General features: G+C 44.3%; 1 protein-coding gene and 1 non-coding gene across 2 annotated transcripts; both read left to right on the top strand.

Moving 5' to 3' along the window:
* Positions 1-2,658: 2,658 nt before the first annotated feature.
* Positions 2,659-3,591, top strand: LOC105723166 (small ribosomal subunit protein eS6-like). Its single transcript, XM_012461027.3, has 2 exons — positions 2,659-3,189; positions 3,337-3,591. Exons 1-2 carry the CDS (start codon positions 2,659-2,661, stop codon positions 3,553-3,555), a joined length of 750 nt encoding a protein of 249 aa, XP_012316450.2. The 3' UTR covers positions 3,556-3,591.
* A 684-nt stretch (positions 3,592-4,275) lies between these two features.
* LOC135275197 (U6 spliceosomal RNA) lies at positions 4,276-4,382 on the top strand. The gene has a single exon (XR_010342895.1). It is a non-coding gene; the product is annotated as a U6 spliceosomal RNA (small nuclear RNA).
* Positions 4,383-15,114: the final 10,732 nt, after the last annotated feature.

Here is a 15,114-nt window from a genome sequence, read left to right as displayed (position 1 = left end):
GGCCAGGGGAAGGGTCAAGCCAAATCTCAAATCACTGGTAAGTGATGACTATGGGAGTCAAACTTAGACCTTCTGCATGAGGTGTTTCTGGCATACCTCCTGTGTCTCACCCAACTGCCACTTGAACTAATTAATCAAGGGTCACACAGACACCTAGACACTAGCCATCTCTGCCGTATTTAAAAGAATCTGTCTGTTATGCCTCTGAAACACCATTCAGGCTTCTTTGGGTCCATAGACTCTCCCCACAAAGGATCCATATGTAGAATTCAGGGTGTCTTGGAACTTGGATGGCAAAAGAGTTGGTCTTTAGTTTTATTATTTTTTTTTAATTTTTTTTTTTTAATTTTTTCTTTTTTTTCTTTAAAGATGGGGTTTCACCATGTTGGTCAGGCTGGTCTTGAAGTCCCGACCTCAGGTGATCCACCCGCCTTGGCCTCCAAAGTGCTTGGATTACAGGCATGAGCCACCACGCCCAGCCAGTCTTTAGTTTTACTATCCTTTAACTGAAATTAAGCATTTCCTTTCATTATGGATGTAGCCAACAAACTCTAGCAGCATTAACGGTAGTTGTGACTATCACCAATAGAAATCACAGATACTTCATATCACATTGCAGCTGTTGTAGGGATCTCAAAATATTTTTATCACTTGGAAATTACAGCAGCTATTAAACCTATTGCTAGATCTTGTCATTTAATGTGCATATGTGTATATACATCCATATATCACTTTACATGGGCACATATATCACATACGTAATATCTACAGGTTTTTCAGTATTTTGTTACCTGTATTCCATATGATGAGTTTCATTTGTAATCCATGTGCTTTATATTGCACACTTAAAAATATTATTCTGAGAAGCCACCAGGCAGTGGCTCATGTCTGTAATCCCAGCACTTTGGGAGGCTGAGGCTGGCAGATTACTTGGGGTCAGGAGTTCGAGACCAGCCTGGCTGACATGGTGAAATCCTGTCTCTACTAAAAATACAAAAATTAGCCAGGTGTGGTGGCACACCTGTAATCCTAGCTACTCAGGAGGCTGAGACACAAGAATTGCTTGAACCCAGGAGGCAGAGGTTGCAGTGAGCCGAGATCACACCACTGCACTCCAGCCTGGGCAACAGAGCTAGACTCTGTCTCAAAAAATATATATATTATTCTGAGAAAGGATTCATATTCTTTGTGGAATGCCAATGAAGTCTATGACACAAAAAATGATTTAGAACCCCTGTTTCTCCAGTCTTGAATTGTCTCTGTCCCGGAAACCTTCTGACCAGCAGGGGGCAGGCCGCAGCCACGAGGCCAGTGCAGACTTCACATTGATTACTGTCCGGGAGATGCAAACAAACAAGCAGCTGGCCTGCCTGCCATTAAGGACTAGAAAAATGACTGGGGTTCTCGTGAAAAATAATTCTTGAAACTGACAAACCAACAGTGCACTAGGGGATTCATAGGACTTGGGAAATGAGATCATTCCACATTCATTGACAACTCTTAAGTACCATGTGCTAGAGATGCCAAGATGAGTAAGACATTGACGCTGTCTCCTTGTCCGCGTGGGGAAGCAGACCTGGAAAAGCAGAGTGTCAGTTCAGACCGACGTTGCCTGGGAGAATCAGGGAAGACTTCCCAGAGAAGGTGATGCTGAATCTTGGAAGACAAACTAGTATGTGCCAGAAAAGGTGCCTTCAGAGATAGGGATACCGTTTAGGATAAATGCTTTATGGGTCATGAGGCTAAAGAGATGAACAGGTCCAGACCAACATGCTAGGCTAAAACACCTTTATCTATCCCAAGGGCAGTCAGAAGAATGGGAGTTCACTCAGGGAAAGGGCAGTTGAAATCATGGCCTTGGCAATTCAAGAGACTGGCTGAAAAGGACTGAGATTATGTTGAAAGAGTTTATTTATTTTGAGACAGAGTTTCCTTCTAGAGACTGGCTGAAAAGAACTGAGATTATGTTGAAATATTTTATTTATTTATTTATGAGGCAGAGTTTCCCTCTTGTTGCCCAGGCTCGAGTGCAATGGTGATATTGGCTCACCACATAAGCGATTCTCTGCCTTAGCCTCCCGAGTAGCTGGGATTACAGGCATGCTCCACCACACCTGGCTAATTTTGTATTTTTAGTACAGACAGGGTTTCTCCATGTTGGTCGGGCTGGTCTTGAATTCCTGACTTCAGATGATCCACCTGCCTTGACTTCCCAAAGTGCACCACTCCCAGTGAAAGAGTTTTTTGGCCCAGAGTTTAGAGGCTTTCAGAATGAAAGGGAAGACTGCAGGTTCCATGAGGGCAAGAAGTAGGGCTTTTTAGCTGCTCTTTTGCTGTGGTGTAAATGTCCCCTCCAAAACTCATTGAAATTTAATTGCCACTGTAAGGATATTGAGAGGTGGAACCTTTAAGAGGTGATTAGGACAAGAGCCCTCATGAATGGAATAATGCCATTATTGCTGAAGTGGGTTAGTTATCATGGGAATGGATTCCTGATAAAAAGGTGAGTTGGCTGGGTGTGGTAGTTCACGCCTGTAATCCCAGCACTTTGGGAGGCCAAGGTGGGCGGACCACCTGAAGTCAGGAATTCAAGATCAGTCTGGCCAACATGGTGAAACCCCGTCTCTACTAAAAATACAAAAATTGAGCTGCTTCAAGATGAAGCTGAACATCTTCCCAGTCACTGGCTGCCAGAAACTCATCAAAGTGGACGATGAATGCAAACTTCGTACTTTTTATGAGAAGCGTATGGCGACAGAGGTTGCTGCTGACGCTCTGGGTGAAGAATGGAAGGGTTATGTGGTCCGAATCAGTGGTAGGAACAACAAACAAGCTTCCCCCATGAAGCAGGGCATCTTGACCCATGGCCGTGTCTGCCTGCTACTGAGTAAGGGGCATTCCTGTTACAGACCAAGGAGAACTGGGGAAAGAAAGAGAAAATCAGTTTGTGGTTGCATTGTGGATGCTAATCTGAGTGTTCTCAACTTGGTTATTGTAAAAAAAAAAAGGAGAGAAGGATATTCCTGGACTGATACCACGGTGCCTCGTCGCCTGGGGCCCAAAAGAGCTAGCAGAATCCACAAACTTTTCAATCTCTCTAAAGAAGATGATGTCCGCCAGTATGTTGTAAGAAACCCCTTACACAAAGGTAAGAAACCTAGGACCAAAGCACCCAAGATTCAGCGTCTTGTTTCTTTCTTTCTTTTTTTTTTAAAGATGGGATTTCACCATGATGGCCAGGCTGGTCTTGAACTCCTGACCTCAGGTGATCCACCCACCTCGGCCTCCCAAAGTGCTAGGATTACAGGCATGAGTCACTGCGCCCGACAGATTCAGCGTCTTGTTACTCCATGTGTCCTGCAGCACAAACGGCGGCGTACTGCTCTGAAGAAGCAGTGTACTAAGAACAATAAGGAAGAGGCTGCAGAATATGCTAAACTTTTGGCCAAGAGAATGAAGGAGGCTAAAGAGAAGCGCCAGGAACAAATTGCAAAGAGACGCAGACTTTCGTCTCTGCGAGCTTCTACTTCTAAGTCTGAATCCAGTCAGAAATAAGATTTTTTGAGTAACAAATAAATAAGATCAAACTTAAAAAAAAAATACAAAAATTAGCCAGGTGTGGTGGTGGGCACCTGTAATCCCAGCTACTCTGGAGGCTAAGGCAGGAGAATCGCTTGAACTTGGGAGGCAGAAGTTATAGTGAGCCGAGATCACGCCACTGCACTCCAGCCTGGGTGACAGAGTGAGACTCCGTCTCAAAAAAAAGGATGAGTTTACCCAATTTCCTCCCTTTGTGTCATATGCTCACTTCTGTCTTCCATTTTGTGCCATGGGATGACCCTTACCAGATATTGCTTTTGGACTTCCCAGCCTCCAGAACTGTGAGCCAAATAAACTTCTGTTTTTTATAAATTTACCTAGTCTATGATATTCTGTTATGGCAGCAGAAAACTAAGAGAAAATTGGTACTGAGTAGTGGCCTGTTGGAATAACAAACACTTGTGGAAAATGTAGAAACCACTCTGGAACTAGGTAATGCATAGAGACTGGAAAAATTGGAAGGAGCAGGCCAGAGAAAGCCTACACTGCCATCAATGGCAAATTAGGGTGATTCTGGTGAGGGCTCAGGAGGGAAGAGCTATAGGGAAAGTCTGAATCATCTAAGAGATTACTTAAAGTCTTATGATGAGAATGTTGGTAGAAATATGGGCAGTAAGGGCCATTCTGTTGAGGTCTCAAATTGAAATGAGGAACAAGGTATTAGAAACTGGAGTAGTGTTTGCTTTGGCAGCACATATACTAAAATTGGAAGGATACAGAGAAGATTAGCATGGCCCCTGCGCAAGGATAACACACAAATTTGTGAAGCGTTCCGTATTTTTACTGGAAAAAACCACCTTAAACTTCATATGGAACTAAAAAAGAGCCCACATAGCCAAGACAATCCTAAGCAAAAAGAACAAAGCTGGAGGCATCACACTACCTGATTTCAAACTATACTACAAGGCTGCAGTAATCAAAACAGCATGGTACTGGTACCAAAACAGAGATATAGACCAATGGAACAGAACAGAGGCCCTGGAGGCAACACCACACATCTACAATCATCTGATCTTTGACAAACCTGACAAAAACAAGCAATGGGGAAAGGATTCCCTGTTTAATAAATGGTGTTGGAAAACCTGGCTAGCAGTGTGCAGAAAGCAGAAACTGGACCTCTTCCTGACACCTTACACTAAAATTAACTCCAGATGGATTAAAGACTTAAATGTAAGAGTTAACACCATCAAAACCCTGGAAGAAAACCTAGACAAAACCATTCAGGACATAGGCATAGGCAGGGACTTCATGACTAAAACACCAAAAGCATTGACAATGAAAGCCAAAACAGACAAATGGGATCTAAATAAACTCCAGAGCTTCTGTACAGCAAAAGAAACAATCATTAGAGTGAACTGGCAACCAACAGAATGGGAAAAAATTTTCGCAATCTACCCATCTGACAAAAGACTAATATCCAGAATCTACAAAGAACAAAAACAGATTTACAGGAAAAAAACAAACCCATCCAAAAGTGGGCAAAGGATATGAACACACTTTTCAAAAGAAGATATATATGAGGCCAACAAACATATGAAAAAATGCTCATCATCACTGATTATTAGAGAAATGCAAATCAAAATCACATTGAGATACCATGTCACACCAGTTAGAATGGCTATCATTAAAAAATCTGGAGACAACAGATGCTGGAGAGGATGTGGAGAAATAGAAACACTTTTACACTGTTGGTGGGAGTGTAAATTTAGTTCAACCATTGTGGAAGACAGTGTGATGTTTCCTCAAGGACCTAAGAATAGAAATTCCATTTGACCCAGCAATCCCATTACTGAGTATATACCCAAAGGATTATAAATCATTCTGTTATAAAGACACATGCACACTTATGTTCATAGCGGCATTGTTTACAATAGCAAAGACCTGGAACCAACCCAAATGCCCATCGACGACAGACTGGACAAGGAAAATGTGGCACATATACACCATGGAATACTATGCAGCCATAAAAAATGATGAGTTTGTGTCCTTTGTAGGAACATGGATGAATCTGGAAACCATAATTCTCAGCAAACTGATACAAGAACAGAAAATCAAACACCACATGTTCTCACTCATAGGTGAGTGTTGAACAATAAGAGCACATGGACACAGGGAGGGGAGCATCACATACTGGAGTCTGTTGGAGGGGGCCACGGGAGGAACAGCAGAGGGGTGGGGAGGTCGGGGAGGGATAATATGGGGAGAAATGCCAGATGTAGGTGACGGGGGGATGGAGGCAGCAAACCACATTGCCATGTGTGTACCTATGCAACAATCCTGCATGGTCTGCACATGTACCCCAGAACCTAAAGTACAATAAAAAATAAAATGAAATAAAATACTAAAAAGAGTGAAGAACAACAACAAAAAAAGGATGAGCCTACCCGATTTTTTCTCTGCCTTAGATACCCACTTCTACCTTTTGCCCTTCCACCATGGGATTACCCTCACCAGAGCTGCTGTCATGTTCTTGGATTTATCAGCCTCCAGAAACATGAGCCAAACAAATTTCTGGTCTTTATAAATTACCTAGCCTGTAGTATTCTATTTTAGCAGCAGAAAACAGACTAAGACACCCCTAAACACCCAGAGCTTAGCATGTTGTAATGGTAGATATACCCAGTCTCAGCTCCTCATTCTATAAAGGGCCTATAAAGGAAAAGTGGAGGCTTGGGGGCTACAGTCTAGATGTAAAGTAACCCACTGTGATACCAGGAGTGTTTGATTAATTAGGTCTGATTTGAAAGTATATCTTTAATGCTGGGTGCAGGGGCTCAAGCCTGTAATCCTAGCACTTTAGGAGGCTGTGATGGGCCAATTACCTGAGGTCAGATGTTTCAGATCAGCCTGGCTGACATGATGAAACTCCATCTCTACTAAAAATACAAAATGAGTCAGATGTGGTGGTGCATGCCTGTAGTCCCAGCTACTAGAGAAGCTGAAGCAGGAGGATTGCTTGAACCTGGGATGTGGAGCTTGCAGTAAGCTGAGATAGCATCACTGCACTCCAGCCTGGGTGACAGAGTGAGACTCTGTCTCAAAAAATAATAACAATAATAAAATAAAAATAAAAGTGCATCTTATTTTTTTTTTGAGATGGAGTTTCGCTTTTGTTACCCAGGCTGGAGTGCAATGGCGCGATCTGGGCTCACCACAACCTCCGCCTCCTGGGTTCAGGCAATTCTCCTGCCTCAGCCTCCTGAGTAGCTGGGATTACAGGCAAGCGCCACGGTGCCCAGCTAATTTTTTTGTATTTTTAGTAGAGACGGGGTTTCACCATGTTGACCAGGATGGTCTCGATCTCTTTACCTCGTGATCCACCCACCTCAGCCTCCCAAAGTGCTGGGATTACAGGCATGAGCCACTGCGCCTGGCAAAAGTGCATCTTTAGGTAAAAACAAAACTGAGAAAATTTCCACTTTCATTCATAGCAAACTAGGTAATTCAGATCAGTTCCGGCATTGAGTACAATTAGAAAAGCTAGACAAAGGCCAGGTGTGATGATTTATGTTTGTAATCCCAGCACTTTAGGAGGCCAAGGCAGGTGGGTCACCTGAGGTCAGGAGTTTGGGACCAGCTTGGACAACATGGTGAAACCCTGTCTCTACTAAAAATAATTAGCCGGGTGTGATGGTGCACACCTGTAATCCCAGCTACTTGGGAGGCTGAGGCAGGAGGATTGCTTGAACCTGGGAGATAGAGGTTGCAGTGGGCTGAGATCTTGCCACTGCACTCCAGTCTGGGTGACAGAGCAAGACTCCATCTCCAAAAGAAAAGAGAAAAGCTAGACAAAAACATTAAATACATCTACTTGAAAGTACATGAAAACTACAAGATAGGGATGAATTACCAAGCTGGCATACAAGCAAGGATGAAAACCTGGAGAGGCAACCTTGAGATTTCACCCTGGGTACGTTTGCTGATCCTAGAGAGGGTAACAGAAATGCAGTGCTGAGCATTTGACAGGTTCCCAGGGCTCTGTGGACAAGGACTGAAACCCAGGGCCTGCCAAGGGCATGATAGAAGAGAACCAGGTGAGTCATTCCCTTTGAGCGCAGACCCCAAAGGGCTATACCCATAAATAAGATTTGACAGTCCTCATAGGGATTGTAGTTCTGCTTCAACTAATAAAAATCTCTGAAACTGGACTGGAGTGATCCAAGATTTCCGGTGTTCACAAGCTCCTGGCAGAAGCAAAGGTGAATCCTTACTAGGGGAGAGAACTTAGGCTTTAAGTATTTATGCAAACAATTTCACAAGTAAAATGTCTAGCACACAATTTAAAATAACTAGGCACACAAAGAAGAAATAACATGAACACACCAGCAGAAAGAACAGACATTAGAAATACATCAACAGGGGCTACAGATATGAAGTAGTCTAAGTCCAGCTTTATTTATTTTTTTTGAGATGGAGTGTTGCTGTCACCCAGGCCGGAGTGCAATGGCACGATCTCAGCTCACTGCAACCTCTGCCTCCTGGGTTTAAGCAATTCTCCTGCCTCAGCCTCTTGAGTAGCTGGGATTACAGGTGCATGCCACCATGCCCGGCTAAGTTTTGTATTTTTAGTAGAGACGGGGTTTCACCATGTTAGTCAGGCTGGCCTCGAACTCCTGACTTCATAAGCCACCTGCTTCGGCCTCCATAAGCCTTGGGATTACGGGCATAAGCCACTGCATCCAAGCTTTTTATTTATCTATTTTATTTATTTATTTTTGAGACGGAGTTTTGCTCTTGTTACCCAGGCTGGAGTGCAATGGTGCGATCTCAGCTCACCGCAACCTCCGCCTCCTGGGTTCAGGCAATTCTCCTGCCTCAGCCTCCTGAGTAGCTGGGATTACAGGCACGTGCCACCATGCCTAGCTAATTTTTTGTATTTTTAGTAGAGATGGGGTTTCACCATGTTGACCAGGATGGTCTCAATCTCTTGACATTGTGATCCACCCGCCTTGGCCTCCCAAAGTGCTAGGATTACAGGCATGAGCCACTGCACCCAGGCTTTTTTTAAAAAGAAAAGTTCTCACCCGGTGGCACAAGCTGGAGTGCAGTAGCATGATCATAGCTCACTGCATCCTTGATCTCCTGGGCACAAGCACCCCTCCAGCCTCAGCCTTCCAAATAGCTAGAACTATAGGCACATGCCACCACAGCCAGCTAATTTTTAATTTTTTTGTAGAGACAGTCTCATTATATTGCCCAGGCATGAGCAACTTCACCTGGCCTAACTCCAACTTTAAAATCACTATGCTTGACTGGGTATAGTGGCTCACACCTGTAATCCCAGCAATTTGGGAGGCCGAGGCAGGCAGATCCCATGAGGTCAGGAGTTCCAGGCCAGCCTAACCAACATGGCAAAACCCTATCTCTACTAAAAATACAAAAATTAGCCAAGCATGGCTGTGCATTTCTGTTATCCCAGCTACTTGGAAGGTTGAGGCAGGAAAATCATTTGAACCCAGGAGGTGGAGTGTAGCAAGCCAAGATTGTGCCACTGCACTCCAGCCTGGATGACAGAGCGAGACTCTGTCTCAAAAAAAAAAACAAAAGTAAAAAATACAATAAAATAAAATCACTATGCTTACTACTTTTTAAAATTAATTATTATTATTTTTTGAGACGGAGTCTCACTTTGTCACTCAGGCTGGAGTGCAATGGTGCAATCTCGGCTCACTGGAACATCGGCAGGTTCAAGTGATTCTCCTGCCTCAGCCTCCTGAGTAGTTGGGATTATAGGCATGCGCCACCACGCCCGGCTAATTTTTAGTTTCACCATGTTAGCCAGGCTGGCATGGTTGATCCGCCCACCTTGGCCTCCCAAAGTGCTGGGATTAAAGGCGTGAGCCAGTGCGCCTGGCACTTATTACTTTTGAGGAGATAAAAAACGTGATTTGAAAATTTTAGCATCAAAAGTTTTAAAAAGAACCAACTGTTTTAAAATTAGATAGTGGTGATGTTTGTACAACCCTGAATATTAAAAAATACACTGAATTGTACACTTTAAAAGGGTGAATTTTATGGTTATGCAAATTATATCTCAACAAAGCTACTGCTGAAAAAAGAAACAAGTAAAAAGTCTTGAAACAAAACAAAAATAATAAGTTGTCATATAATAATCTCTCTTTTTTTTCTTCCCCCCACCCCAATAATCTCAGTCATTTGAGCCTAGGAGTTCAAAACCAGCCTGGGAAATATAGTGAGACCCCGTCCCTACAAAAAATTAAAAAATAATAATAATAACAAAGGCCAGGCCAGGCGCAGTGGCTCATGCCTGTAATCCCAGCAATTTGGGAGGCCAAGGCAGGCGAATCACCTGATGTTGACCAGCCTGATCAAAATGGAGAAAAACCCCATCTCTACTAAAAATACAAAATTAGCCAGGCGTGGTGGCACATGCTTGTAATCCCAGCTACTCGGAAGGCTGAGGCAGGAGAATCGCTTGAACCCGGGAGGTGGAGGTTGCAGTGAGCCGAGGTGGAGCCATTGCACTCCAGCCTGGGCAACAAAAGCGAAACTCTATCTCAAAAAAAAAAAAAAAAAAGCCAGTCGTGGTGGCACATGCCTGTAAACCCAGCTACTCAGGAGGCTGAGTCAGGAGAATCACTTGAACTCAGGAGGCAGAGGTTGCAGTGAGCCGAGATCGCACCATTGCACTGCAGCCTGGGCAACAAGAGCAAAACTTCATCTCAAAACAAACAAACAAACAAAACAAAACAAAACAAAAACAAAAACAAAAAAACAAAGGCCAGCCATGGTGACTCACGCCTGTAATCCCAGAACTTTGGGAGGCCGAAGTGGCTGGATCACCTGAGGTCAGGAGTTCAAGACCAGCCTGGCCAACATGGTAAAACTCTGTCTCTACTAAAAATACAAAAATTAGCTGGGCATGGTGGTGGGTGTCTGTAATCTCAGGTACTTGAGAGGCCGAGGCAGGAGAATCACTTGAACCTGGGAGGCAGAGGTTGCGGTGAGCCAAGATTGTGCCATTGCACTCCAACCTGGGTGATAGAGTGAGACCCTGTCTCAAAAAAAAATAACCTTTTTCTCACCCAGCTCAAGCTTGAACTACATTTAGAAGCTCATAGTGACGAAGATTGGTATGGTTGGGACAATTCTCACCAAATGCACCATTTGAATCCTCTATATTTCTGGCCTCCCTGCAGTCACGCAGGTCCTGGTGACCCGTTCTGCTTAATGACATGATTGTCACACCTATGGTGAAGCACACTGAATAGCCAAGCATGACTCTCTGGTCTCGCTCTTCCTATTAAAGCTCATGAGGAGGCTGTGCATTTTAGATGGTGCAGAACAAGACGGCAGAACCTCCAGCAACTTTAGCCCCGGTGACCATGGAGAGCAGGGCCCCTCCCAGTCCACATAGGACAAAAGGCATAAGCAAAACATAAACCAAATGTGATAAGCCACTGAGATTATGGGGTTGTTACTACAGCAGCAATATAACCTAGCCTGTTCTAATGTAGTTTGTGACTTTACCATTTCTGCCACTTTGCTCTTCTCTTCCAGGGTCAGAGGAGTGAAAAGAGAGCTGGGGAGGAAAAACAACAAGCATGTAGTGGACACTGTTCGGGTTCCACCCAGATCCCCCTTTACAGTTTCTGTTTGCCTCGTCCCAGTTCCTGTGGATTTTGCTTCTAACCCTCCTCACCTGAGGCTCTCTTTAAAGGCCTGCTCTTGGCTACTGGAGTCAGAATGCATGAGAATTTACATCCACCCACCCTGAGATGGGTGGGTCTCAGCCAGTGACTGAGTGGTGTGGGAGTATGAAAGCCCAGATCCCTTGCAACAAGTCGGGACAAACTCTGAGGCATAATTTATATTCCGAAATTCCCCTGTGGGATCGGGCTGCAGCTACCCACCATGGAACTTTGCCTGAGATTGCACCCTTGCTTTGCATTTTCCCTCCGTGATCCTGCTCCTCCTATTCATCTTCCAATTTCTCCTGGGAGCATTTCCTTAATAGATTACTTGCACATAAGTTCTCATTTCATATTCTGCTTCTGAATAACCCTACTTAAGACATTTGGAACTGGTAATAGTCCTAGGAAATAGACTCTAAGGATGAGATTTGGAATTCAATCACTTGCTGGCCAGATGGCAATAAGGACCCTATTACTGATCGTAAGGAAAGTGTTGTTAGTGCCTGGTATGCTGTATCGTTGCCATTAGTGAAATATGTGCCTGTGGAAAATTAGAATCAAATACAGCTGAAAGGGGTCACATTGGCTTGTACAATTCAGAAGAAGCAATTATTTAAGGGACTGCAGAATTAGTTTATTGTTGCCAGATGTTGTTGATGCATGAGAGAAAATGACAGGCTCAGGTGAGACAGTTAACAGTTTAAGGCAAGATGTGAAGTCAGAAGGCCTCTTCAGCAGCGATTAAAAAGATTGTCGGCAGGGCACGGTGGCTCACGCCTGTAATCCCAGCATTTGGGAGGTTAAGACAGGCAGATCATCTGAGGTCAGGAGTTCGAGACCAGCCTGGCCAACATGATAAAACTCCATCTCTACTAAAAATGCAAAAATTAGCTGGGCGTGGTGGTGGGCACCTGTTATCCCAGCTACTTGGGAGGTTGAGGTACTAGAATTGCTTGAATCTGGGAGGCGTAGGTTGTAGTGAGCTGAGACGGCACCATTGCACTCTAGCCTGTGTGACAGAGCAAGACGCCATCTCAAAAAAAAGACAAAAGACTGCCATCTACTGTAGCTGGAACACAAACTGTGCTGAAGACCAGGCATAGGACTGTATTGTATTGTAAGAGTAGCAGAACTTCAGCAATGGCTAACTTTATAGTCCCAGTAAGTTTTCTCCATGAAAATAGTGCCCTGATAGGGGAGAAATGGAACCATGAGACTTGGATGCAGATACCTGGGAAGATGCACTTGAGAACATTTAACTCTTAGATCCCCTTGAACATTCTGGGCAAAAGTTCCCCCTTGTTAGAAGACAATAGCAGCCCATCCTTGCAGAAACTATGCAGGGGCCTGAACTGTGGCAGAAAACCTGCAAAACAATATCTGCCTTCCTCAAGATCTTTCCCGATACCCCTCCTGGACAGTAGGCAAACAACCAGAGTTAAGTCTCAGCATGACCCACCTGGGGAAGGGCTGGCTCTGCTAAGAGTAGAAAAGGATTATTCACCAAAGAATCTGTAGAACCAGACTAGTACGTACCAGCAAGAATAGGGAGTGCTTCCTTACAAATAGGGAGTACTTGCTTCAGTACCTTGAGGGTGCTGAAACAGGAATTGTTGTGGTAGAATATTTATCTGGTTAAAGGAGTGTTTGCTGATATGGGGACACTCTTCCAGAACTCAATATTTAATAGCCTGACAAGGGGCCTTGAAGTTAGAATTAATAGAGGGATAGTGTTTAAGTACTTGGAAAAAATAATGGCCTGTGTTGAATGAGGTGATATGCTGGACATACCATGACAGAGTGCTGAGAAGGAGATCAAAGGTTCCAAAACTAAAGCACCATCAAAGACTCACGATTAGAGTAGGGATTCTACAGGTCAGACATGAATGTAGTTCTGACCCAGGTCTTTCTTATAATGGGTCCAAAGTCTTCACAGACAGCACCCAATAATCATTTTCTTGGTGATATGGCTTGGCTGTGTCCCCACCCAAATCTCATCTAGAATTGGAGTTCCCATAATTCCCACGTGGGAAGGGACCTGGTGGGAGGTAACTGAATCATGGGGGCAGTTACCTCAATGTTGTTCTTGTGATAGTGAGTTCTCATGAGATCTGATGGTTTTGTAAGGGGCTTTGCCCCTTTTGCTTGGTACTTCTCCTTCCTGCTGCCATGCAAAGAAGGATGCATTTGCTTCACCTTCTGCCACGATTGTAAGTTCCCTGAGGCTTCCCTAGCTCTGCGGAACTGTGAGTCAATTAAATTTCTTTCCTTTATAACTTACCCAGTCTTGGGCAGTTCTTTGTAGGAATGTGAGAACGGATTAATACAGAAAATTGGTACCACAGAGAGTGAGGTACTGCTATAAAGATATCCAAAAATGTGGAAGTGACTTTGGAACTAGGTAAAAGGCAGAGGTTGGAACAGTTTAGAGGGCTCAGAAGAAGACAGGAAAATGTGGAAAAATTTGGAACTTCCTAGAGATTTAGAGGGCTCAAAAGACAAGAAGATGGGGGAAAGTTTGAAACTTCCTGGAGACTTGTTGAATGGCTTTGACCAAAATGATGATAATGGTATGGACAATGGAGTCCAGGCTGAGGTGGTCTCAGAGGAAGATAAGAAATGTGATGGAAAATGAAATAAAGGTAATTCTTGCTCTGCTTTAGCAAAGAGACTGGTGGCATATTGCCCCCACCCTAGAGATCTGTGGAACTATGAACTTGAGAGAGATGATTTAGGGTATCTAGTGAAAGAAATTTCTAAGTGTCAAAGTGTTCAAGAGGAAGTAGAGCAAAAAAACTTGGAAATTTGCAGCCCAACGATGCAGTAGAAAAAATATATTACCCATTTTCTGGGGAGAAATTTAAGCCCACTGAAGAAATTTGCATAAGTAATGAGGAGCTGAATGTTAATCACCAAGACAATGAAGAAAATGTTTCCAGGGCTTGTCAGAGACCTTCACAGCAGCCCCTCCCATCACAGGCCTAGAGGCCTAGGAGAAAAAAAATGGTTTCATGGGCTGGGTCCAAGGCCCACTGCTCTATGCAGCCTTGGGACACAGTGCCCTGCATCCCAAGCTGCTTTGGCTTTATCTGTGGCTAACGGGCCAATGTACAGTTCAGGCCATTACTTCAGAGGGTTCAACCTCCAATCCTTGGTGGTTTACATGTGGTTTGGCCTGTGGGTGCACAGAGGTAAAGAATTGAGGTTTGGAAACCTCCACCTAGATTTCAGAGGATTTATGAAAACACCTGGATGTCCAGGTAGAAGTTTACTGCAGTGGTAGAGCCCTCATGGACAACCTCTGCTGGGGCATTGCAAAAGGTAAATGTGGAGCCAGAGCCCCCACACAGTCTCCACTGGGGCACTGGTAGTGGAGCTGTGAGAAGAGGGCCACCACCCTCCAGACCCCAGAATGGTAGATCCACTGATAGCTTGCACCTGGAGAAGCTGCAGACACTCAATGCCAGCTATGAAAGCAGCCAGAAGAGGGGCTGTACCCTGCAAAGCCACAGGGACAGAGCTGCCCAAAGTCGTGGGAGCCCACCTCTTTCAAAGGCATGACTTGGATGTGAGACATGGAGTCAAAGGAAATCATTTTGGAACTTTAAGGTTTAATGACTGCCCAGTTGGATTTTGGACTTGTATGGGGCCTGTAGCCTCTTTGTTTTGGCCAATTTCTCCCATTTGGAATGGATATATTTACCCAATGCCTGTACCCCCTGTACTAACTTGCTTTCCATTTTACAGGCTCATAGGTGGAAGGGACTTGCCTTGTCTCAGAGGAGACTTTGGACTTGGACTTCTTGGTTAATGTTGGAATGAGATAAGACTTTGGGGGACTGTTGAAAAGGCATGATTG

Source organism: Aotus nancymaae, unplaced genomic scaffold, assembly GCF_030222135.1.
Source record: "Aotus nancymaae isolate 86718 unplaced genomic scaffold, 86718_ANA_hifiasm-v0.15.2.pri h1tg000015l_1, whole genome shotgun sequence".
In the NCBI taxonomy this organism is placed as follows: Eukaryota; Metazoa; Chordata; class Mammalia; order Primates; family Aotidae; genus Aotus; species Aotus nancymaae.
This window is presented reverse-complemented; position numbering and strand designations above follow the sequence as displayed.

Coding starts and splice junctions, on each gene's coding strand:
- LOC105723166 (XM_012461027.3), top strand. CDS start 2,659: ATGAAGCTGAACATCTTCCCAGTCACTGGCTGCCAGAAACTCATCAAA. Junction 3,190..3,336: donor CACCCAAGATTCAGCGTCTT/GTTTCTTTCTTT, acceptor CGACAGATTCAG/CGTCTTGTTACTCCATGTGT.